This window comes from Pristis pectinata, chromosome 9 (genome assembly GCF_009764475.1).
Source record: "Pristis pectinata isolate sPriPec2 chromosome 9, sPriPec2.1.pri, whole genome shotgun sequence".
NCBI classification, from domain to species: domain Eukaryota; kingdom Metazoa; phylum Chordata; class Chondrichthyes; order Rhinopristiformes; family Pristidae; genus Pristis; species Pristis pectinata.
The window spans coordinates 29,424,624-29,450,562 of NC_067413.1; the positions used below are offsets into that span (position 1 = coordinate 29,424,624).

Here is a 25,939-nt window from a genome sequence, read left to right on the forward strand (position 1 = left end):
TGTGACAGAATCTTCTCTCTTCTACTAATGAGAGAATGATCAGTATTGCAGACTGTACTGTGATGATACGGGCATGAAGAAAACTGGACAAATGATGCCTTTCTTTCACGTTCAGATCACATTGACCATTGTGCACCCCTAATTGACACCAATCTGTTGTTGACAGCAAATCTATATTGTGTTCATGATTGTCATCTGCACTTTTTCAATGCCCGTAGAAAGTGTGATTAGCCTTACCTACAGATCAGCTATCGACTAATGTAGACTTTAGAAGATCAGCAATGGTTATGCTGAACTTGTTTAGCTTGCAATTGATTGGTGTTGTCTTACATACATTGTGTATTGATGGCAAATCATCATTCATGCCAAGGTGCATGATGCTGACATTCCAGCCTCTGAACCGGCATATTTTCATCTTATGTTTCTTGATCCCACCTGCTGTATGCATGTTGGCGTGGTATCCCTAATTCCCACTCACCCAGTCTGGTTGGGAATTGGCTGGGGACTACCTAACTTGAGGGGTGGTGGTAACTGAACAAGAGGATACAACAACTCTTTCAACTATTGGAAGTAACAAATGACACTGGGTGGTTATCTTCCCTCTCTAGTGTGAGCCTAGTAGAGATGCTGGTTTTTGAATAGAAGAGTTCAGATTGATATGATTGAATCCAACTGAATTGTATACCAGATATAGTTAGGCTTGTGATCTTTGAATGAAGGAGTGACTATGGAAGCCCATACAAACAGAGAATGATAAAGGCCTCGAAGGTAGAGGGAATGAAGTAGTTGAGCCTATCATTTACAGGAGTAAATGGAGTAAAGGGTGAGTAGCTTCAAGTTCCTGGGCATCAACATCTCAGAGGATCTACCCTCGGCCCAAAACATTGATGCAATCATGAAGAAGGCACACCAGTGGCTCCACTTCATTAGGAGTTTGAGGACATTCCATAGTCACCAAAGACTCTTACAAATTCCTGTAGATGTATGGTGGAGAGCCTTATCTCTGGTTGCATCACAGTCTGGTATGGAAGCTCCAATGCAACAAGATCACAAGAGGCTGCAGAGGATTATAGACTCAGCCAGCTCCATCACAGGCACAACCCTCCCCACCATCGACATCTTCAAGAGATGATGCCTCAAGAAAGTGGCATCCGTCACAAAGGACCTTCACCATCCAGGACATGCCCTCTTCTCATTACTACCATCAGGGAGGAGGTACAGGAGCCTGAAGACTCTCACTCAATGATTCAGGAACAGCTTCTTTCCCTCCACCGTCATGTTTCCGGACGGTCCATGAACACTATCTTGTTATTCCTTTTTTTTGCACTATTTATTTATTTTTGAATTTATAGTAATTTCATGTCTTTGCACTGTACTGCTGCTGCAAAACAACAAATTTCATGTCATATAAGTCAATAATAATAAAGCTGATTATGATTCTGAGTAGTAATATGGCAGAGAGTTGGAAGGGGAAAAGGGACTGGGTATTGATTTCATATTTTTATATTCATTCAAGGGGTGTAGGCTTCACAGGTTGAGCCAGCTGTTAATTGCACATATATAGTTGTTCTTGAAGGTGGTAGTGAGCTGTCTTCTTGAGCTGCTGCACTCCTTGAGGTGTGGGTATACCCACAATGCTGCTAGGGAGGGAGTTCCAGGATTTTGATCCACCGATGGTGAAGGAATGGTAATATATTTCCAAGTCAGGATGGTGTGTGGCCTGGAGAGCAACTTTCAGGTGGTGATGTTCCCATGCTTTTGTTGCCCTTGTCCTTCTGGCTGGTAGAGGTTGTAGGTTTGGAAGGTGCTATCTATGGAGTCTTTGTGAGTTGCTGCACTGTATCCCGTAGATGGTACAAATTACTGCTACTGTGAGCTGGTGCTGGAGTGAGTGAACGGTTGCAGATGGAGTGCCTATCAAGTGGACTGCTATGTCCTGTAAGGTGTTGAGCTTCTTGAGTGTTGTTGAAGCTATACTCATTCAGGCAAGTGAAGAGTATTTCATCACACTCCTGACTTGAGCTTTGTAGATGGTGGACAAGCTTTGCGTGGGTTAGGAGGTGAGTTACTTGCTACAGGGTTCTGAGCCTCTGATCTGCTCTTGTAGACACGTTGTGTAAATGGCTGCTTCAGTTCAGTTTCTGATCAATGGTAACCCCCAAGATACTGATAGTGGAGGACTCTGTAATGGTAATGCCACTTAAAGTCAGGGGGTGATAGCTGGATTTACTCTTGTTGGATATCGTCATTGCCTGGCACTTGTCTCGTCCAACTTGGAATATCTAACGGTGAAATGCCGCCCATACTGCCACGGGAGTTCACTTCATCTATCCTAATGGCAGTCTACATCCCAACCCAGGCGGACACGAAGCCTGCACTCAAAGAACTATACTCTGTGATCAGCAGCCTTGAAACGGGATACCCTGAGGCCCTCTTCATCGTAGCCGGTGACTTCAACCAGGTCAACTTCAAGAGTATGTTACCAAAATACTACCAGCATTTCTCCTGTCTCACCAGGGGCCCAAGCCCCCTTGACCATTGTGACACAACCATTGTGACACAACCATTAGAGATGTCTACCGAGCCACCCCTGCCCACACTTTGGTATATCAGACCACCAGTCTGTGCTCCTTCTCCCTGCATACAAACAGAAGCTGGAACATGAGGATCCAGTACAGAAAGTCATACAGTGCTGGTCTGACAAAATAGATGAGCTTCTACTTGACTACTTTGAGTCAGTAGACTGGTTCATATTCAAAGACTCAGCAGCCAGCCTAGATCAGTTTGCCACCCACAGTCGTGGACTTTATCAGCAAGTGCGTTGAGGACTGTGTACTGAAGAGGACAATCTGGATGTTCCCAAACTGGAAATCATGGATGAACTGGGAGATCCACTCCATACTGAAGTCTAGGACCGTGGTGTTCAAATCAGATGACCCTGACCTGTACAAAAAATCGAGATACAACCTCCATAAAGCTATCAGGGATGCCAAGAGACAATACCAGTTCAAAATTGAGTCCCAGACCAGCTGTCAGTTGTGGCAGGACTTGCATGTTGTTATGGGCTACAAAACGAAGTCGGGCAGCATCGCTGACAACAGCACATCCCTTCCTGATGAACTTAACACATTCTGTGCATGTTTTGAACGGAAGGGAATTGGAATGTCACCACCCACCCCAACAGCCTTCAATGCACCTGAACCCACGGTCACCACTGCAGATGTAAGATCAGTCAGGAGAGTGAACCCATGGAAAACAAATGGTCCGGATGGTGTCCATGACTGTGTCCTTAGATCCTGTGTAGATCAGCTGGCGGGGGTATTTGCAGATGTGTTTAACCTCTCCCTGCTTCAATCTGAGGTTCACACCTGCTTTAAGAAGATCATCCCAGTACCTAAGAAAAACAAGGTAACATGCCTTAATGAGTATCGCCTGGTGGCTCTGACATCCACCATCATGAAGTGCTTTGAGAGGCTGGTCATGGCATGCATTAACTCCAGCCTCCCAGAAAACCTCGACTGACTGCAATTTGCCTACCTTTGGAACATGTCTATGGCGGATGCCATCTCTCTGGCCCTACACTCATCTCTGGAGCATCTAGATAGTAAAGCCACCTATGTTAGGCTATTGTTTATTAACCACAGCTCCACCTTCAACACTATAATTCCAAGCAAACTCATCAGCAACTCGGAGACCTGGGACTCAACACCTCCCTCTGCAACTCGATCCTTGACTTACTGACCAACAGACTGCAATCAGTAAGGATAGGCAGCAACACCTCTGGCATGATTATTGTCAACACTGGTGCCCCACAAGGCTGTGTCCTCAGTCCCCTACTCTAATCCCTATACACTCATGACTGTAGGGCCAGATTCTGCTCTAACTCCATCTACGTTTGCAGATTATACCACCGCAGTGGGCAGTATAGGAAGGAGATGGACAGCCTAGTGACATGGTGTCATGACAGTAACCTTTCCCTCAATGTCAGCAAAACAAAAGAGCTGGTCATTGACTTCAGGAAGGGGGCAGTGCACATGCTGCTGAGGTTGAGAGGGTTGAGAGCTTCAAGTTCCTAGGAGTGAACATCACCAAAAGCCTATTCTGGTCCAACCACATAGACATCATGGCCAAGAAAGCTCACCAGCACCTTTACTTTCTTTGGAGGCTAAATAAATTTGGCATGTTCCTTTGACCCTCACCAATTTTTTATCGATGCACCATAGAAAGAGTCCTATCTGGTTGCATCATGGCTCAGTGTAGTAACTGTTCTGCTGTGACTGCAAGAAATTGCAGAGAGCTGTGGACGCAGCTCAGCACATCATGGAAACCAGCCTGCCCTCCGTGGACTCTGTCTACACTTCTCGCTGCCTCAGTAAAGCATCCAACATAATCAAAGACCCTTCCCACCCTAGACATTCTCTCTTCTCCCCCATCCAACCGGGCAGAAGATACAAAAGCCTGAAAGCATGTACCAGCAGGCTCAAGGACAGCTTCTGTCCCACTGTTGTAAGACTATTGAATGGTCCTCTAGGACTCTTAACCTCACAATCTATCTTGTTATGGCCTTACACTTTATTGTCTACCTGTACTGCACTTGCCCTGTAACTGTAACACTTTATTCTGCATTCTGTTATTGTTTTCCTTTGTACTACCTCAATGCACTGTTGCAATGAAATAATCTGTATGGACAGTTTGCAAGACAAGTTTTTCACTGTGCCTTGGTACATGTGACAATAGTAAACTAATTTACCAGTTTGTCTGGCACAAATGTTACTTGCCACCTATCAGTCCAAGCCTGGATATTGTCCAGGTCTTGCTGCATTTGGTTGTGGACTTCTTCATTACCCGATGTGTGGCAAACAGCGCTGAACATTGTGCATTCATCAGTGAACATCCCTACTTCTGACATTATTGAAAGAAGGTCATTGATGAAACAGCTGCAGATGGTTGGGTCTAGGGCACTATCCTGCGCCTTTGCCATTCTCCATGCTTCCTCTAAGCGGTGTTCGTTGATTCATCAGCTGAGGGGGAATGGTAAGTGGGAACCAGCAGAAGCTTTCCTTTTCCAGGTTTAACCTGATGCCATGAGATTTCATAGGATCTAGAGTCAATTTTGAGAACTCCCAGGGCAGTTTTTACCATTGCTTTTCCCAGTTCCTAGGTTGATTCTGGGTGATCCATCGGTTTTATTTTCTTGTGGCTTTCAAGTGGTTTATTGCAATTGAATGGATTGCTGGGCTGTTTTACAGGGCAGTTGAGAGTCAACCACATTGCAGTGGGTCTGGAGTCACATGTACACCAGACCAGGGAAGGATGGTGTATTTCATTCCCTACAAGATATTAGTGAACCAGATGGCTCTTTACAACAATCGACAATGGTTTTTATTGTCATCATTAGACTTTTTAATTCCGGAATTCAGATTCAAATTTATCACCTTCTGCAGTGGTGGGATTCAAACCCAGATCCCTGGAACCTGGCTATCTAGATTATTAATCCAGTGATTATACCCCTGCACCATCGCCACCCCTAATTTAAATTGGAATTGGTTTATTATTGTCATTCGTACCAAGGTACAGTGAAAAGCTTGTTTTGCATACTGTTCATACAGATCAATTCATTACACAGTGCATTGAAGTAATGCAAGATAAAACAATATAGAATGCGGAGTAAAGTGTCACAGCTACAGAGAAAGTGCAGTGCAGGTAGACAATAAGGTGCAAGGTCATAACAAGGTAGATTGTGAAGTCAAGGGACCATTTTATCATACTAGGGAACTGTCAATTGTATAAGTGGGATAGAAGCTGTCCTTGAGCCTGGTGGTACATGCTTTCAGCCTTTTGTATCTTCTGCCTAATGGGAGAGGGGAGAAGAGAAAATGACCCGGGTGGGTGGGGTCTTTGACTATGATGACTACTGAGGCAGTGAGAAGTATAGACAGGGCACCTTTTATCTATGGTGCATTGATAAAAGTTGGTGAGTGTCAAGGGAGACATGCCAAATTTCTTCAGCCTCCTGAGGAAGAAGCACTGGTGAGCTTTCTTGGCTGTGGCATCTATGTGGTTGGACTAGGATAAGCTATTGGTGATGTTCACTCCTAGGAACTTGAAGCTCTCAACCCTCTCGACCTCAGCATCATTGATGTAGACAGGAGCATGTGCAATGCCCTCCTTCCTGAAGTCAATGACCAGCTCCTTTGTTTTGCTGACATTGAGGGAAAGGTTGTTGTCATGATGCCATGTCACTAAGCTCTCTATCTCCTTCCTGTACTCAGACTCATCATTATTTGAGATATGGCCCACTACGGTGGTATCAGTTGCAAACTTGTAGATGGAGTTAGAGAAGAATCTGCCCATGCAATCATGTGTGTATAGGGAGTAGAGTAGGGGGCAGAGGACACAGCCTTGTGGGGCACCTGTGTTGAGAATAACCATGCCGGAGATGTTGCTGCCTATCCTTGCTGATTGCGTTCTGTTGGTCAAGAAGTCAAGGATCCATTTGCAGAGGGAGGTGTTGAGTCCCAGGTCTCAGAGCTTGGTGATGAGTTTGCTGTCCAGGAGTCTGTGAATTTGCAGCATTTTGGGGCGATGGGTGTAAAAAGAATTGGATGGAGTGGGTGGTGGAGGTTGTTGCTGATGGAGGAAGTGATCAGAAAGGGTCTTGTCATCGATCACTTGCACGCAGAGAGGTAATAGCAGCTGGTTGGGTGGAGGACATGACCATGAATTGATTTATGTGGAAGGATTAGTTCTCTAAGGATAAGGGGGAGTGGTAAACTCAGGAAAGTTTATAATGTAAAGTGTATATTTATGTCAAGTGAGGTAGGTAATAGACCATCAACTGGAAGGTATTTTTTTTACCACCTTTCCTATAAGACATTAAACTGAGGCCCAACTGTCCTCACAAGTGGATGAAAAAGATCTCATTGAAATATTTTGAAGAAGAGCTGGGAAGTTGTCTCCCAGTCACTGGGCCAGTATTTCTAAAAGATTGGTCATTTTCATGTTGCTGTTTATGGGAATTTGCTGCCTGTCCCACATTTCAACAGTAACTACACTTCAATAGAACTTCATTAGCTGTAAAGTGCTTTAGTGGTTTGAAAAGGAGCTTGAAGGTCTATCTGTTCTAGAATTTTCCATGTAAACCTGTTCCTCTCTCTGCTTCTCTTTCCTCAAAACCTATCTCTTAGACCAAACTTTTGATCACTGTCCTAGTAGATCACTGTCCCATGTAGCTTGGTGTCAAATTGCTTTGCTAATGCTCCTGTAGAGAGGTTAAGTGAGTTGGCAAACATCTGGTAAAATATAGGAAAATGTGAAATTGCCTATTTTGACAGGATTAAAAATAATATCATAAATAGTATTGTATAATACTAGAGGGTATTCTTTTACGGTGGGAGGGGGAAAGTTCAAAGGGGATGTGCGGGGCAAGTTTTTAACACAGAGTGATGGGTTCCTGGAATGTGTTGCCAGGGGTGATGATGGAAGCAGATACGATAGAGGTGTTTAAGAGGCTCTTAGACACATGAATGTACAGAGAACGGAGGCATATGGACATTGTGTTAGGCAGAAGGGATTTGTGTAGTTAGGCATTTAATTACCAGTTTAATTAGTTCGGCACAATATTGTGGGTCAAAGGGCCTGTTCCTATGCTGTACTGTTATATGTCCTATGTTTCCAGACATAGACAGGTATGCAGAGTTGAGCTTGCTGTCAGATCAGCTATCATATGAAATGGCGAAGCAGACTCGAGGGGCTGAGTGGTCTTTCCTGCTCCTATTTGTTCATATTTGATAACACCTTAGGATGCTTTAATGTCTTAAAGGTGTTATGGAAATGTGAGTTTAGGTCTCATACTTGATAACATACAATTCTGTAGAACTATTCTCAATGTTAACTGGCATTTTATTCCATTTGGCTGCCGGGTCATTATAATGAACGCCAAATTCATTATCACAACAGCAAAAAATCCTAATCGATGTACAACATAGTAACCTTTTGAAGCAGAATACTTAAATAGGCTGATAATGCCAGTGTTATGGAATCAGAGCCCTACTAATGGAGTTTATTTGCATCATGTATGACTTTGAACGTGGTTAATTTTCATGGGTAAAATCCTCTGATCTTCCTTGGGCCAATTTTGCAAAAGTTTTCCTGACAGAGATTAAAAACCCTTTGAGAAGAACAAGTTCTGATCCTGACTCATAAACTGTAGCTTCTGTCGTACTGTTTAGAGCACAACCAATGATAATTGCAGAGAAATTTGGAACAAATTCCTCGTCTCATTGCCAAAAGTTTGTTAGTGTGAAGCTGGAGAGTTTCCAATCATGGGGATGTGATTACCTAAGCAAAGTATTACTTGGAAGTAACGTTAAAGACTATGATAAAAACAGAAAATGTTGGAAGTACTCAGCAAGTGAGATAGCATTATTGGAGAAAGAAACAGAGTTAACGTTTGAAGTCAATGATCTTTCAATAGGAAGTTTTTTTTTCAATTGTGGCTTAAAAACTATAGCAGGATAATGCAAATCTTCATTAGGAAATGTTAACAGTAATCTTGCCTTGCAGGTGTTCCTCGAATTGCACAGTGCACATTTAGTTTGCCTCTCAAGTTAGTTTGCCAACCAGTTCAACCATCTAAGAATGCTGTTCACAAAATAACAATTGACACAAACAAGCCACCTGTAAATATCTCAGTTCTTTTTCCAGGTAAGCATCCTACACCTGTAAAATAAAAAAAAAATTGGGTGTTATTATCAATGACTATTGAATAATTTAAATAATGTGTGTCAATAGTGGCTGCATATAAAATGAATATTTATATAATACAATTATCTGACAGGAGCATTTTTATTTAACCATCTTATTTTTTTTTCAGTTGTCTTTCTTCCTCTGGTGAAGGGCATAACACTTTTTGGTGGCACTTTGTAGGTTCATTGAGTGTCGCAGCTGAAACTGATTTTGTTTGTGCCTTGCACATCCAGCAAAAGTTACTAGACAACAATTAACCTAGGTATTGAGCTCAGCTGCTGCACTTTTATGCTATGGTTAATGAGATCAGTACAGAACTGGACCCAAGATCTTGCTGGGCAGGTGGAGACTCAGAACCTCAGTAGATCTCTTCTATGTGGAACTAGTAGAAAGCTCAGTACGTGTAATTGTTATGATATGTATGTAATATAGAGTTACCTTTTCTACCCCATAGCTATGCTTTTATAAATGGCACCACAATTGTTTTCTAAATTGTGCAAGACAAGATCTTTGTGCAGCTGTAAAGGAATATTTTTGTCTCTTGAACTTCAATTTCTATTTTAAAATATTTAAATATTTTAGTCATTTTTTTACTTATTAATTCAATGGTGTGTACTTTTATCACATTCACAAAGTCTAGCTTGAGCAATTTCTATGTTGAACTTCTGGCGAAGGCTTTATGTGTGGCTCTTAGTTATCCTTGCATTTAGGTTCTTTTTCAATTTTTCTTTATACAAACAGATTTTCATGGAGAGTCAGATCACGAGCAGATAAATGTCTTGGGATTTAAATTACTCTCAGGGTCAACGATTACACTTTTAGCCTCAAAGACATCAAGTGAGTATGATCTTCTGTGATTATCCCCATTAACTGCCTTCAAATTAACTAACCACAGCTACTCCTGGCATGCAACATGTAATAAGGGAGCATATCCAATTTCAAGAATTGTAGTTATTTTTTCGAATCTACTTCCAATTTTGTGCTTCTGTCCCTTACCTCTTTTAACAGGAGAATGCAGCATCATATTGGATAAATAGGCTTGGGAGGTAATATCAGCTCCCAATAAGTGCTTTTGTAAAAATATTTTTACATAGTTATCTGATGGACACTGTTTATGGAGAGAAAAAAATAGCCAGTTTTAATTTTTGATACTTTAAGGATCACTTTAACTTTTTACTCTAAGTCAGAGTATTTTGAGATCTTCTGAGATCACTTACTGACCTTGTGCCTCTGGCAATCAGGAAAGAACTGAAGATTATGAGAGGATAGCTCTGTTCTGCCTAGGAACATCTTTAGACTGTTGACTCTTGTGGTTGGGTGAAGTGGTGTGTGAAGTGTAGTGGTTCTCCTACTGAGCTGATTATTAGTCCTCATACCAGATTTATTAATGTTATGCAGGACGGAATGATGCTTTTGGCATTGTGGCTCCCATTGCTCCAAGCAGAAATGAAGTGTAATATTGACAGAAGAAAACATTCTTTATTAGTTAAGTGTGTGGTATGGGGAGTAGGTTTTTACACTGAATATGCAAAGGTTACGCTAGTGGTGAAAACTTATTCCATCCCGATGATGTGCACAGGTCAGTGCCAAATACTCCCTCTGCCCCAAAGTTTATTTATGTAGAAAACCCACGCCTACTTATGCCAGCTTTTCCAACTTAACTCGAAAGACTAACAGTTATGATTGACTCCTGCCTCCCTCTGTGTTGTAAATTTTCCATTATTCCCTTTCCAACGAGGATGATACCAAGGGCATAATTCCTTTCCTGATGACTCTGTTTCCTGCATGTGATCCAGTTACACTTCGAGGATATAATTGTGAACACAATGTTCACTTCTCCACAGGCTCTAGCATTATAGAATCATTGTGCTTCACAGGCAGGTTGGCAAACGCCCATCACCAGAGGGCCTTGGTGTTGAATTTTTGGGAGGAGTCCTATACACAATGTTCACAGCTGCAGAATGGTTTATTATAAACATGCAGAGCTTGTGTACTAGATATAGGCATTGTATGACCATAAGACATAGGAGCAGAATTAGGCCATTCAACCCATCAAGTTTGCTCCGCCATTCAATCATGGCTGATTTATTTTTCCCTCTTAACCCCATTCGCCTGCCTTCCCCCGTAACCTTTTACACCTTTACTAATCAAGAGCCTATCAACCTCCGTTTTAAATAGACCCAGTGACTTGGCCTCTACAGCCACCTGTGGCAATGAATTCCACAGATTCACCAACCTCTGGCTAAAGTTTCCTTTAAACTTTCCCCTCTCATCTTAAAGCTATGCCCTTTATTATTTAATATTTCTATGCTAGGAAGGTGACTCTGACTACCTACCCTGTCTATGCCTCTCAAAATTTTATATATTTCTATCAAGTTTCTTGGGGAGGGGATAGGAAAGGTGAAGCAAAGGAGAAGAAACCCAGTAGATATTTGAGTGATGGGCAGGTGGAACCAGGTGGGGGAGGGTAACAAGGCGAGGAGGGACAGAAATGGTGAACAAAGGGAGAGTGAGACTCTGGGTGAACTGGTAGGAGTAAGAAAGGAAGACTGGGAATGTCAGTTACCTGAAATTGGAAGATTCCATGTTCATACTATTGGGCTGCAGGCTACCCAAGAGGAATATGAGGTGGTGTTTCTCTAGTTTAAATGTGGCCTCACCATGGCAGTGAAGATGGCCACGGAGATTGGTCAGTGTGGAAGTGAGAAGGGAAATTGAAATGAGACACAGCTGGAAACTCAAGGTGGCCATTGTGGACAGTGTAGAAGAGGCCACATCAGGAGCACCGAATACAGTGGCAAGGTTGGAGGAGGTGCATGTGATTCTTTGCCTCACCTGGAGGGCTGTTTGGGACCCTGACTGGTGGTGTGTAGGCAGTGAAGGAGCAAATGTTGTACCTCCCATGGTTGCAGTGGAAAGTGCCAAGGGACAGAGAGGGTGGTGGGTGTGAAGGGAATCATGGAGAGAGTGGTCCCTGCAGAAAGCAGGGGAGAGGGGAAGATGTGACTGGTGGTAGGAAACCATTGCAGCTGGTGGAAATGGTGAAGGATGCTATGCTGGATGTGAAGACTAGTGGGGTGAGGACCGTTATTTCTTATCTCTGTCCTGTCTGGGAGGGGAGTGGGTAAGAGCAGGTATGCGGGAAATGGAGGAAATATGTGAGTGCTCCATTAACTACAGCAGAGGGGAAGCCACATTTCCTGAATAAGGAGGATGTTTCAAAGGTCCTGGAAAGGGAAGATGGAGAATCTGAGAAAAAGTGATGGTGTCCTTACAGGAAATAGAATGGGACAAGGTGTAGTCAAGGTGGCTGTGGGAGTCAGTGGGTTTGTAGTAAATGTCAGTGGATAGTTTGTCTCTTGAGATGGAGACAGAGAGATCCAGGAAAGGAAAAAAATGTTAGAGTTAGTCCAGGTGAACTTGAAGGCAGGATGGAAGTTGATGGCAAAGGTGATAAAGTTGGCGATATCTGCATGAGTGCAGGAAGCAGCACCAATGCAGTCATCGATGTAGTGGAGAAAGAGTTGGGGAGTGGTACTAGAGAAGGTTTGACAACAAAAACACGAGTGTAGTTGGGGTCCATACGAGTGCCCATCTCTACACTTTTGATTTGTAGAAAGTAGGAGGAATTGAAAGAATTAGTGCATTGCTGTCACATTTCTGCTCTACTGCACATGCATCAAGAGATGCCTCTATTTATTCCTGAATTCTCCCAGCTATACTTCACTATTGTCAGTGTCACTGGGACCATCTTTTCCAATACAAGTTCTCCAGCAAGCCCCACTTCAAGTTGTCACAGGCACATCCTTTGCTCTCAAAGTCCCGGGGACCTCACAGATAAGACAACTGCCATAGTTCTCCCAAGGCATCTCCTCTCATCCCACAGCATCCCCTCAGAGTGTTCTCTAAAAATCCTCCAACCACACCTCCTAGAGGATATGTTGCTTGCAGTGCTGTGAGTTTGATTTCCTTTCCTGTTCTCACTGCAGTTATTTGGATCATAGCACCCTCAGAATTTTTGTCGATGTTTCAGAGGTTCAAGGGCTAGAGGGCAGAGGTTTAGGGTAAGGAGTAAGAGCTTTAGAGGGGATCTGAGGAGATTTTTTTTTCACTCAAAGGGTGATTGGAATCTAGAATACACAGCCTGAGTGGGTGATGGGGGCATATATTTCATGACATTTAAAAAGTATGTAGATGAGGCATAATAGGCTATGTGTTGGTAAATGGGAAAGTATAGATGGGTTGTTGATCAGCATGGATGTGGTGGGCCAAAGTGCCTGCTTCAGTGCTATAACTTTGTCCAAGGCTTAAGTATACTCAATTTTCCCAAACAGTTGTCTTAATTATATCAGTTTTCTCTCCAAGATGTTTCAGGACATCTCATTACGAAGTGTTTCTAGGCTTCCCTTTGTAAATTCAGTATATTCAGATTGATACAAGCTTCATCAAAAGAGTGCTGATCCTAAATTATTAAAACGTACAACTATTATTCTCCGGTTTGGTTGCTTAATGGTATTTTAACTGTCAAAAGAATTGCAATCTGATTCAAGAAGAATTTCAGTCTGCAAAAAAGTGTCATTCAACAATGAATGAAAAGATTCCTTCTTGGTAATGAAGTGCTGTGGTTTTGTGCAATTTTTCTGGAAAAAAATGGACATATAATGGAAATTAGAACAATTAACCAAATAACTGTGAATAATTCTGCATCAAATCAAATAAACCTTCAGATCCCAGAAATCTAAAATAAAAACAGAATGCTGGAAATACTCAAAACATCAGACAGTATCTGTGGAGAGTGAAGCAGTCAATATTTCAAGTCAATGACACTTCATCAAAGCTGGAAAACTTAAAAATAAGTGTTTTAAGTTCCAGAGAAGGGTAAAGGTGGAGATAACAAAGGGACTGGCTCTGATGGGGTGGAGAGCAAAATTGTCCAAGTGTCACAATGCATTTAGTACCATCTAGTTATTGGTTGAATGAGAAAAGTTAAACAGAGGAAATAAAACAATTTACTGGATCTGTGAGAGGCAGAACATAACTGGGAACCTGACGCAGGAGAATGTTGGAAAAATCCAGCAGATCAAGCAGCATCTGTGGAGAGAAAAAAATCTTAGTTACTGTTACAGGTGGACAACCTTGGATCAGAACTGACCAGTCCTGATACAAAAGGAAAGGCTAGTTGTCTAAAACTTCTGAATTCATATTCAGTCCCAAGGGCTGCATAGTCACAGATGAAGTGCGTTTCCTCAAGGTTACATTGGGACTTGATGGAATAGCAGAGGAGGCAAATGTGTAAAGGTTTTGCTTTTCTAAGAAAAAATGTAAAAGCAAGTAGAAAAAGGTTGGAAATGCTGGATAGTATCATCTAATAAGTAATGAATAAATTTTTTTCAAATTTTATTTACAGCGTGGTAACAGGCCCTTCCGGCCCAACGAGTCCGCGCTGCCCATTTTTTTTAAACCCATATTAACCTACCCATACATTCTTTGGAATGTGGGAGGAAACCCACACAGACATGGGAGAACGTACAAACTCCTTACAGACAGCAACGGGAATTGAACCCCGATCGCTGGTGCTGTAATAGCGTCGCGCTACCTGCTACGCTACTGTGCTGGCCCCAAAATGTGTGTCCGACGCACCCGCGCGCACCACCGGCTGAGGCGTGCAACACGCCCCCCCCCTGATCCGCAGGCCGCCAGCCACCCCCTCCCGGGCGGGGGAGGCAGGTAGGCGAGGTGGGTGGGCGAGCGAGACCAGGTGAGGAGTGAGCGACACTGCTCTCCCCCAGGAACGTTAATTCATGATTTTCTGAAAAGTTTGCTGATATTCCCTGAAAGTGGCATGACAGGTACACGGGGTGGTGAAGAAGGCTTTTAGCGCGCTGGCCTTCATCAGTCAGGGCTTTGAGTATAGGAGTTGGGATGTTGTGTTGCAGTTGTACAAGACATTGGTGAGGCCACACTTGGAGTAATGTGTTCACTCTTGGTCACCCTGCTATAGGAAAGATGCCATTAAACTGGAAAGAGTGCAGAAAAGAGTTAAGAGGATGTTGCCAGGACTCAAAGGACTGGGTTATAAGGAGAGGTTGAACAGGCTAGGAGTTTATTCCTTGGAGCATAAGAAACTGAAGGGCGATCTTATGGAGATATATAAAATCGTGAGGGGCTTAGACCGGGTGAATGCACAGAGTCTTTTTCCCATGGTTGGGGAATCAAGAACTAGAGCGCATAGGTGTAAGATGAGAGGGGAGAGATTTAATAGGAACTTGAGGGACAACTTTTTCACACAGAAGGTGGTACGTATATGGAATGAGCTGCCAGAGGAAGTGGTTGAGGCAGGTACAATAACAACATTTGAAAGACATTTGGACAAGTACATGAATAGGAAAAAAATTAGAGGGATATGAGCCAAATGCAGGCAAATGGGACTAGGTTAGATGGGCATCTTGGTCACAGGGACTAGTTGGGCCGAATGGCCTATTTTCCTGCTGTATGACTCTTATGTTTTTGATTTAACTTCTCAGGTCGGTACAGAGTTCAGTGTGACAAGTTTGAAGATCTGTGGCTAATCACTAAAGGACTTATTCAGCGGTTGGAAGAGACATTTGCCAATGAAGAACACAAAGACTTTGTGTGCACCTTTCCGGGGCCCATTCCTTTGCAGGAGTACTTTCAATTAGTTGATCGACATTTTGAGGTCTGTCGTTTTTAATCACTGCAGTCTGGAGTTTGTGGCATAACATTGGTGAATCTATTAGTCATGGAGTCATACAGTATGGAAAAAGGCCATTCAGCCCAACAACATCCACCAGTGGGCATGTATCCATATTAATCCCATCTTCTAGCAATTGGCCCATAGCATTTATTGCCTAGGTGATTCAAATGCTCATCTAGACACCTCTTAAGTGCTGTCAGCTTCAACCACTCTCTCTAGCAGTACATTCCAGGTACTCACTACTCTCTGGATGAAAAAGGTCCCCCCCAAATCCACTCTAAATCTTCTGCTTCTTACTCTAAATCTATGTCCGCCAGTTTTATTCACCACTGATAAGAGGAAAAGATTCCCACAATCTAGCCTATCTGTAGCCTTTGTAATTTTATATACCTCAATCATGTCCCCTCTTAACCTCCTCCGCTCCAAGGAAAATAGACTTAGCTTCTCCGGTCTCTCCTCATTACTAAAATACTCTATCCCAGGCAACATTCTGGTGAAAAACACGATGATGCTGGAGGAACTCAGCAGGCCAGGCAGCATATGTGGAGAAAAGCAGGCAGTCAACGTTTTGGGTCAGGACCCTTCAGGAGGACACCACCTCCCCCGCCATAGATGCAACACCTGCCCCTACATTGCCTCCACCCCTGCCATAGGTCCAACACCTGTCCCTACACCACCTCCACACTTCCACTATCGCCAACGGGACCCCACCATCAAGCACATCTTCCCCTCCCCACCCCTTTCTGCCTTTTGCAGGGACTATGCGACTCCCTAGTTTACTCCACCACTCCCCCCCCCACCCATCCCGCTGCCACCCCGGGAAATTTCCACTGCCCCCGCCACAGGTGCAACACCTGCCCCTACACCCCCTCCATCACCTCCAACACATCATTCTCCGCCACTTCCACCATCTCCAACAGGACCCCACCACCAAGCACATCTTCCCCTCCCCACCCCTTTCTGCCTTTCGCAGGGACCACTCTCTCCGTGATTCCTCCTCCCCCCACCCCCCATCCCTGTCCCACCCCAGGAACTTTCCACTGCTCCTGCCATAGGTGCAGCACCTGCCCCTACACCACCTCCCATCACCTTCACCGAAGAAGGGTCCTGACCTGAAATGTTGACTGCCTGCTTTTCTCCACGGATGCTACTTGGCCCGTTGAGTTCCTCAAGCATCATCATGTTTTTCATTTAGATTCCAACATCTGCAGTCCTTTGTTTCTCTAACATTCTGGTGAATCTCCTCTTCAACCTCTCTAATGCTATCACATTCTTACTACTGTGTGGTGGCCAGAACTTCCCACAATTCTTCAGCTGAGGTCTGACCAGTGTTTTGTAAAGTTGTAACAGGACCTCCCTGCTTTTGTATTAAATGCCCTAACTCATGTAGGCCTCTTAATCACATTATCACCTTCAAGAATCTTTGGACTTGCACTCTAAGGTCTCCCTGTTCCTCACTACTCCCTAGGATCCTGCCATTCATGGTGTATGCCCTAGCCTCATTAGTTCTCCAAAAATGCATACCTCACATTTACATAGATTGAACCCCACCTGCCATTTCTCAGTCCATTTCACCAACACATCGATATTACCCTGTAACCCAAATCTGCCCTCCACGCTATCAACAACCCCACCAGTCTTAGTGTCATCTGCAAACGTATTGATCATGCCACCTACATCCATATCCTAATCATTCAAGTATATTGTAAGTAGCAAGGGTCCCAGCACTGATCCCTGTGGAGCACCACTAGTTACAGGCATCCAATTATGAAAAATAGCCTTCTACTGTCACCCTCTGCCTCCTATTGTCAAGCCAAATTTTGATTCAACTTGCCCAAGCCTGTTGGATCAGTCTCTCCTGGTGGGACCTTGTCAAAAGCGCCACTGCCCTCATCAATAATCTTTGTTACCTTGTGTAAAAAAAAATTAGCCTTTGTAAGTGTTAAACTGAGAAACTGACACTAAATTCTGAATTATGCAAGAGCAGTTAAATGGTCTGTTCCTGCCTAGGCCGTTTTAAGTTCTGGAAGATGGAAGTCTTCTTGAAATGGCTGAATGCTTCAACTTTTTGCACCTTCTCTCACTGTAAAAACCTTTGAAAAATATGAAACTTTGACAGATCTTAATAGCATGCTTAAACCTTAATTACTGTAAATCTCTGTCCCTGAAAAACTAATTTTGTGTGTAGAGACTAATTACTTCAAAATTTAACCTAAGATTAGTTAAATTTAATTTATTTTATTTATTCAAGTTTGACATTTTGGCTACCACTTTAATCTTGTGTATATATACCAATCTTTTTGTTCTTGTGTGTCCAGCACGCAGATGTCATCATTGTTTGACATCAAGTCTGCTTGAAGCTATTCCAGAGATCTGATAGTACTGACGCCAGAATGAAATAAACATTGGAAAGGTGAAATCCACACTGTGGAGATCACTAGATCTTTACAGGGATTTTCTTTTAAGGTCAGCAGTAAGCACCATTTCTTTGCCACAGTTCATAAAATCTAGGCTTTTCTCTGTGTTTCTGCTATGGTTCAGATAAAGTGAGTTTGTGAATTTTATTTATATTTTGAACAAATGAACTCAAAGGGATTTTTTTAATTTTTAGAAAGCAGAACACTGTGTGAAATCCTTTCTGTTATTTTTATAGTTGCGCCTAAATGCTGAGAAATATAAAGAGCTTCTATCAGAACGGGCTGTACAGTACAGGGCTATCCAAAGGCGACTTTTAACACATTTCAAGGACAAAACTCCCTCGCCTCTACGTAACCTAGATACGTTACTGGATGGAACATATCGACAGGTTAGTCTGTTCAGAAAAGTGCTTGGTCCATTTTTTTCTTGAATACTGTATGTGTCACAGTTCTAACTATACTATAATGACAGACTTGCATGTTCCTATTGATGTAAGTGATGTCTGATGTGGAAAAGATGTTGCAGTTGAGGCTTTTTATGCTTTGATCATTGGAAAGTACTGTTCTTTTGTTGCTGCAGTAGCCAAGGTGAAGCTGATTGATAGGTGGCACCAACTCCTCCATTTGGCTTTTGCTATCAAGACCCAATTCTCAGCGATACTATGAACTCAGTAATGTTAAACAGTAGGAAAGCATCTATGTTTTGGAAAAACAAAGCATTTCTACATCTCCTCCTCATCATAAATTCCATGATCAGTACTAAACTGCAATGTTTCTGAAAGTCTTTTTGGAATACTTTCTAAGGGCTTGTCAAACTCCACAGAATATATCAAGAAATGTAAATTTATAATCAGGCAGTAGAGTGCACTGTGCCTTGATTTGCAGTTTTATTCAATGTAGTAGTGTGTGTTCCAATCATCATTATTGTTTTGGCCAACTTAGTATTTTGGAAAGGGTAGAGCCATCTGGAACAAATTTACGGAACAAAGAAAAAGTCATCTGATTTACCTTGAAATGAACTGTGCTGGGCATGGAGATATGTTTCTTGTATTAGTTTTTGATTTGAAAGGAATGAAAACTTGAAGACAATTAAAATTTGCCAAATGAGATCTAATAAACAGGTATGAGATGGATGCATTGCAGTGACTATTTAAGGGGACCACTGAGAAAATGCTATTTCTGTCTTTTACTTGGGCAGTTTCTTTAAATTGGGTTGGAACTTGCTGGAAAATACTGGCAAGCTCATGCTGAACTGCTGACATTTCTCCATACAAGTGCTGCAAAGATCGCAGTTCCTATGTGAACACAGATGTCCTAAACCTGCTGGCTAGTCTTCACTTGGGAATTTCTCAATAGCACTCCAATGTTAGGTATCTCCGAGTCCATCCACAGCGTGTGAATTCACTGCAGTTCTGCAGTAGTTGCCTGCTCTTTTAATTTTCTGTCTCACATAAACCTTGACCTCTATGTGCCCGATCTCCAATGATGTTCCAAAGTAAAATATTATTTTGAGGAAAACACCTCATCTTCCAACCTGGCTCTTCTACAGCCTCCCAGATTCAAGATTGAATTCAGTAATTTAAGATAATTAGCATTTTAAGCATTTACTTTTCCTATTTCTGACATTTATATTTTCTTGTCCTTGTGATAAATTCAGATAATTAATCATCAACTCTTATTTACATCTACTCCAGACCAATGTTATACACTAGTTTCTTGCCCATCTGTTTCAGCTTCACTTTTCATATTCTCTCTCCTGCCATTTTCCCTCATTCTCCTTTCTCTGCATTTGAAAAGTCTAACCCAGTTATGATGAAAAGTTCTCCTCCACACTATCTACCTGACTTCCTGAGTGTTTGGAGCATTTTATCTCAGATTTCCAGCATTTGCATTTTTTAGCATTTGTGTTAATGTAGGACCTTCCGTATTTCTTTTGTAATAAAGTATTTCTGAAATATAGTCAATGTATAGATTATTTGAAGTACTTATCATTCTTTGAGAAGTCAGTTTTGGGATGATAATGTTTTAGGTCAGAGTGTTACTAAAGTGGGGCTGGAGATTGACAGTTTTCCTAGAGGAAGGCTATGTCGGTGGTGGAGTAAGCAGGTGCAAGGAAGGTCAGTTCTGAGCCAAACCCAAATTAGCATAAGGCAGCGTCCAGGAAAAGTGGGATTCAGCATTTTATTGTGACTAAAACAACAATTGGTTTACATGTTGAATTTTCTTGACAAGCTTTGATCTATGTTTATAATGATGCTTGTATTGAAACAGTCAATACCTACTATTCACTGTTTCAATTCTTTTTCTCTTCTGAATCAACCTGTGTCTATTTTCTGCTGTCCTCTTTCATTTCTTGACCTGCTGCTTGTGGTGTCTGTGGCTTTTGCTTGCACATCAAAACTTTTCCTGCATCACTCAATTCCTCGTTGACCAGTAGAACATTGAAGGCTTCTGCAGCAATGAGTGCCTTCTCTCTACATTGTACCCATCAATATAATGGTACTAGAAGGAAGGGCACTTGGCTATTTTGGGTACTTAACACCTGCTAAATGGCAAAAACCTCTGAAGCAATCAATGGAAATTTTCTGTAAGTAGAGGGTTGTGTTGCTGTTCACTCTATTGAAGGTTAATGTTCAGCCTCTCTATCAACAGTCTTTTCCCTTTTATCTGCTCTTGCAACTATCTCAAAGCTTTAGGGCTGGGTCCAAGGTGTCCAAAACTCCGTCAATGGAAGCGAGCCTTGACAGAAGCTTGCACACAGTCCCTGGTGAGGCAGTGGCAGTTTTGTGGTAACCATTACTGACCACCCCACTCAGTATGCCCAGCTTTTGGGCTGGCAATTTCAAGTTGTACGTTTGAACTATACTCTGGTGAAGCAATCCATGGCATAGTTCCGTGCAAACAAAAGGGTATCAGCTGCTGATTGGCATCAAATCCTGCTTCCATTTTAGTTGTTAGTTGAACACTTAACAATAAACAATTTTATAAACTTGTGTGTGGTCCATCTGCTTTTCTTGGAGTTTTCCTTTTCAAGTTGTTTAATGACAGTGAGGATTGTACTTCAGTGGAAGGGGTACTAAAGGAAAGAAAAAAAGCACTTCTCACAACCTAGAGCGCTCCACACCCACTGAAGTACTTTAAAATCTAGTCACTTTGGTAATGAAGAGAAACACGGCAACCAATTGTGGATAGTAAACTTCCACTAACAGCAATGACATTCCCAACCAGAGGATCAGATAATTTGGCCCGACAAACCAATTCTCTGTGAGATTGTGGCTGATCTGGGTCCTAACTCTATGTATCTCCTTTTTGTTCCCTTTTCCTTGGTAATTAGGCTTATTGGTCTCAGATTTAAAACGGATCTAACATCAGAGAGTTCTGAATTTCTGCAGCTTGACTCCTTTCATCAGCCTTTTCTTTTTGTGCCTTTGTGTAACAAAAATCTACATCATAGTCTTGATCTCATTTGACCCCTGGAGAGAGTTCAAATTTCCATTGTCCTTTTTCGTCAAGAAGTGCTTCCTGATTTCACCCCAAAATTGCCTGGCTTTAATTTTTATGTTAGCTTGTTCTGAATCCCCACATCTCTCCTTATCAACCGGAGGAAATATTTTCCTTGCACTACTTTGCAATCCATAGCCAGACAGATTAGAAGAAACAGACTCCCATTCTAACCCTCTCAGTTTGAATCTTGTATCCTTGGCTCATTCTACGCCACATCGGAAAGTCTGCTCTGTCTTGCCTTTTTAATCATTTTAAACCTCTGTCAAATCACCTGGCATCTCCCTGTTCTAATAGAAGACTGTTTCACAATTCTTTGTTCATATTTCTCCATTGCTGGCAGAAACATAGTGAATCTATGGTGTGTCCTTTCTATTTTCTCAGCATCCTTCCTCAGTGCTCCATCTGTGGTGGTTGTGACTGTATCAGGGATATGAAATGGGAACTTTGATTTATAGATCACTTTACCGCACGCTCCTAAATTTATACAGCACTTATGCACATAAGGAAATAGAAGCAGGTGTAGAATTTGGCACAGTCAGAGTTTCATATTTGCATGCTTTTATATGCCATAGAAAGGGCCATTCAGTCCATCGAGATTATGTTGGCTCTCAGAGCAATCGCTTCAGTTCCATTCCTCGACATTTCCCAATAACCTATTCTGCCAACTCTTTCCTGATCCTCCGAACAACCTACCAACATCAGGGATAATTTCCAGCAGCCAATTAACTTACCACCAGCACGTCTTTAGGATTTGTGAGGAAACTGGAGCACCCGGAGGAAACCCACCTGGGTACAGGAAGAATGTGCAAGCTCTACACAGGCATTAATCCTAGTTCGCTGAAGCTGTGAGGCAACAGCACTACCTGCTGCATCACTGTGCCACTCCCTCGGGTTGATGAAAGGGTAATCATGGGTAACTAGTGTTAGTTTGTAAATTGCAGAAGAGATAAAGGTGATAAATTATACTCTGCCCTTTTATATAAATTGTAACTAGATGAGGGCCAACAACTGAATCCTGTTGCTCTCCACTGAATTTTGACATTCAATTTTTTTTCCGCAGTAATGTTTTCATAAAAGGTATATTTCTTTCAAAAAAAATCTGCAACATGTTTACTAAGATTTGTTAACTATTATAAACAGCAGTTGCTTCTGATAGCAGTGCCATAGTTTTTACATATATTTTTAATGCTAGTTATGATAAGTGCTAGCAAGATTCCAAGTGTTGCTCTTCCCAGTTACTCCGACCAGGTACTGCTGAGTTTTCTCCCTCAACTGTCAAGTTTTTCAAATTATGTTACTTCCATGATAATCTTTGGTAGGGAACTACACCTCAGAGATTGTAGAATATATAATAATACTTGCAATGTTTTGCTCTATTTTTGTTTAAAGTTGCCTGAATAGACCTCACTCAAGATTTAATTTCTTCTGGACGTGCATGTTATTTAACTTTCTGACAGAATTATGAATGTCAGTAACTTAGATCTCTATAAAATTGGTAATTATCTGCTAGTAGAATAAAACTATTTACTTGGCTCGTTAGAAGGAAATGATAGTCTTATCTGCTTGCCTCAGTGATGATAGGAAAAAGATGAGTTTGAATGGTTCTCTTAGTAGCATTATCAGTCTTCCTGTTTAATTTTGTTCAGGGTAATTATTTCTTTTATGCTGACTTATGTGTGGAGTTCTGAATACACGTGACTCAACACTGGTAATTCTAACGGCTATAATATGACACCCATTCTGTTACTTTAAAAAAAGTCATTAACACTGATTTGTTATATAATTGTTTGCCGCAACAAAGGCAAAAATTACTGTCTTGGGCATGCCTTGAATGTGCCTGATAAATACATTGCTTACAATAGAGGATTTGAATGCTTGTAAATTTCACCATCTAGTTAGCTTTGAAAGTACAGAGTCCAGCAAAATGTAACTCTAGCCTCCTTTCTGAAATTGCTTTTGGTGCCTTTCAAGCTACTAAGAATGAAAATGTAAGAACAAGGAATGATTCCCGGGGCATTTTTATTATTTATTGGACTTCAGTCATTTTGAAAAATGATCAACTAGTACTGAATATTGTATCAACAATTCAATCCCAAAAGAACTGTGAACTGAAAAGCAAATTAAAATAGAACTTGAACGTGTTGAAATATTTTTTTCATGGAGAATAATTGTATTAACCACAGTAACAGAAGGGTAAGCATGATCTCAGTGTGTGCTCCAGATCAATCAGCATTCATGATGCATCAGAATCAGATTTATTATCGCTGACTTGTATGTCATGAAATTTGTTGTTTTGTGGCAGCAGTACAGTGCAAAGACAAAGTTACTATAAATTACAAAAATAACTAAATAGTGCAAAACAAAAGGAATAACAAGGTCATGTTCATAGGTTCATGGACCATTCAGAAGTCTGATGGCAGAGGGAAAGAAGCTGTTCCTGAATTGTTGAGTGTGGGTCTTCAGGCTCTTGTACCTCCTCCCTGATGGTAGTAATGAGAAGAGGGCATGTCCTGGATGTTGAGGGTCCTTTGTAATCAAGCTGCCTTCTTGAGGCACTGCTCTTGAAGATGCCATCTGAGATTCTACCAATAACATTGGTGTCATCAGCGAAGTTATAGATGGCGTTTGAGCTGTGCAAAGAAAAAATTGTGACCTGAGAGCCAAAATAAGTCGGGCTTTCACAAACTGTTTGACCGATATTGAATGCCATTTTCAAATCTTAATTCTTTAGAGCAATTCCCCGAAGTATTGATTCATATAAATACAATTTTATGCAAACTCTTATTTTTTTTTAACCCAGCATTACAGAAATTAACCGAATAAGATTTTCTAGGTGAGATTGGCTGGTGGGACCTTGGATATTAATGCAAAAATTAATTGAACCAAGATAGGCACATGGATATGAAGGAGTGAAGAGATATGGATATTGCATAGGCAGAAGGGATTATTTTAGTTAGGCATTTAATTACTAGCTTAATTAGTTCAGCACAGTATCGTGGGCCGAAGGTTCTGTTCCTGTGCTGTACTGTTCTATGTTCTAAGTACCGTATAAAATACCAGTTGGGTCACAGCTAGAGAACAATGAACAGTGTTGGTTAGGGCACTGCAGGAAGGATGTAGTTGTACCAGAGAAGGTGCAGAGGTGATTTAGGAAGGGCCAGGGCTAGAGGATTATGAGAGGAGATTCAATAGACTGGAGTTGCTTCCTTTGGAACAAAGGAGTCTTGGTCATTATGTCATTACTGCATGAAAGTACTGTCAGTGACTCCTTTCATGTTGGTTATGTCTGAGAATAGATTGATGGGCTATGATTGCATTTGGATTTTTTTTTGTGTACAGGGCATACCTGGGCAATTTGCCAGATAACCAATAAATGCCAAAGTTGTAAAGATACTGGAGCAGATTTGCTAAAAATGTGCCTAATTCTGGAGTGCAGGTCTTCCACACAATAGCCAGAATATTGGTTCACCCCTTGGCCTTTGTTATAGAACAGTACAACACAGTACAGGTCCTTTGGTCCACGATGTTGTGCCAACCTATATAAACACCACCTCTCTGATCAATCTAACCCTTCCCTCCTACACAGCCCATACCCTCTATTTTACTTATTTCCATGTGCCTATCTAAGAGTCTTTTAAATGTCCTTATTGTATCAGCCTCTACCATTACCCTGGCAGTGCATTCTAGGCACCCACCACTCTCTGTGTTTTAAAAAAAAAACCTACCTCTGATATCTCCCCTAAACAATCCTCCTCTAACCTTAAACGAATATCCTCTGGTATTGGGCGTTGCCACCCTGGGGAAAAGTGCTGGCTGTCTACTCTATCTATGCCCCTCATAATCTTATGCATCTCTATCAAGTCACTCCGAAGAGAAAAGCCCCAGCTCGCTCAACCTTTCCTCATGAGACACATTATCTATTCCAAGCAGCATCCTGGTAAATCTCCTCTGCACCCTCTCTAGAGCTTCCACATCCTCCTTATAATGAGGTGACCAGAACTGAACGCAATACTCTAAGTGTGGTCTAACCACAGTTTTATAGAGCTGCCACATTACCTCGCAGTTTTTGAGTTCAATCCCCCAACTGATGAAGGCCAGCACACCATATGCCTTCGTAACCATCCTACCAATTTGCGCACCAAGATCAGAATCAGATTTATTATCACTGACATATGTCGTGAAATTTGTTTTTTTGCAGCAGCAGTACAGTGCAAGACATAAAAATTACCATCCCATGCCTTCTGGATGAGCCTACCATGGGGAACCTTGTCAAACACCTTACTAAAGTCCATATACACCACATCCACTGCTCTACCTTCATAAATTTGTTTTGTCACCTCCTTGAAAAATTCATTGAGGCTCCTGAGGCATAACCAGCCCCTCACAAAGCCTTGTTGACTATCCCTAATAAGACTATGCTTCTTCAAATGCTTATAAATCCTGTCCCTAAGAATCCTCTCCAATAGCTTGCCCACCACTGATGTAAGACTCATTGGTTTATAATTCCCAGGATTATCCCTGTTACCTTTCTTGAACAAGGGAACAACATTTGCCA

General features: G+C 41.9%; 1 protein-coding gene across 1 annotated transcript in view; it reads left to right on the plus strand.

Moving 5' to 3' along the window:
• bbs9 (Bardet-Biedl syndrome 9) overlaps positions 1–25,939 on the plus strand; it is a 264,843-nt gene that overhangs the window by 75,369 nt on the left and 163,535 nt on the right. The window contains 4 exon segments of the mRNA XM_052023724.1: positions 8,566–8,706; positions 9,490–9,585; positions 15,273–15,445; positions 18,117–18,269. Of these exon segments, the coding sequence (XP_051879684.1) occupies positions 8,566–8,706; positions 9,490–9,585; positions 15,273–15,445; positions 18,117–18,269 (563 nt within the window).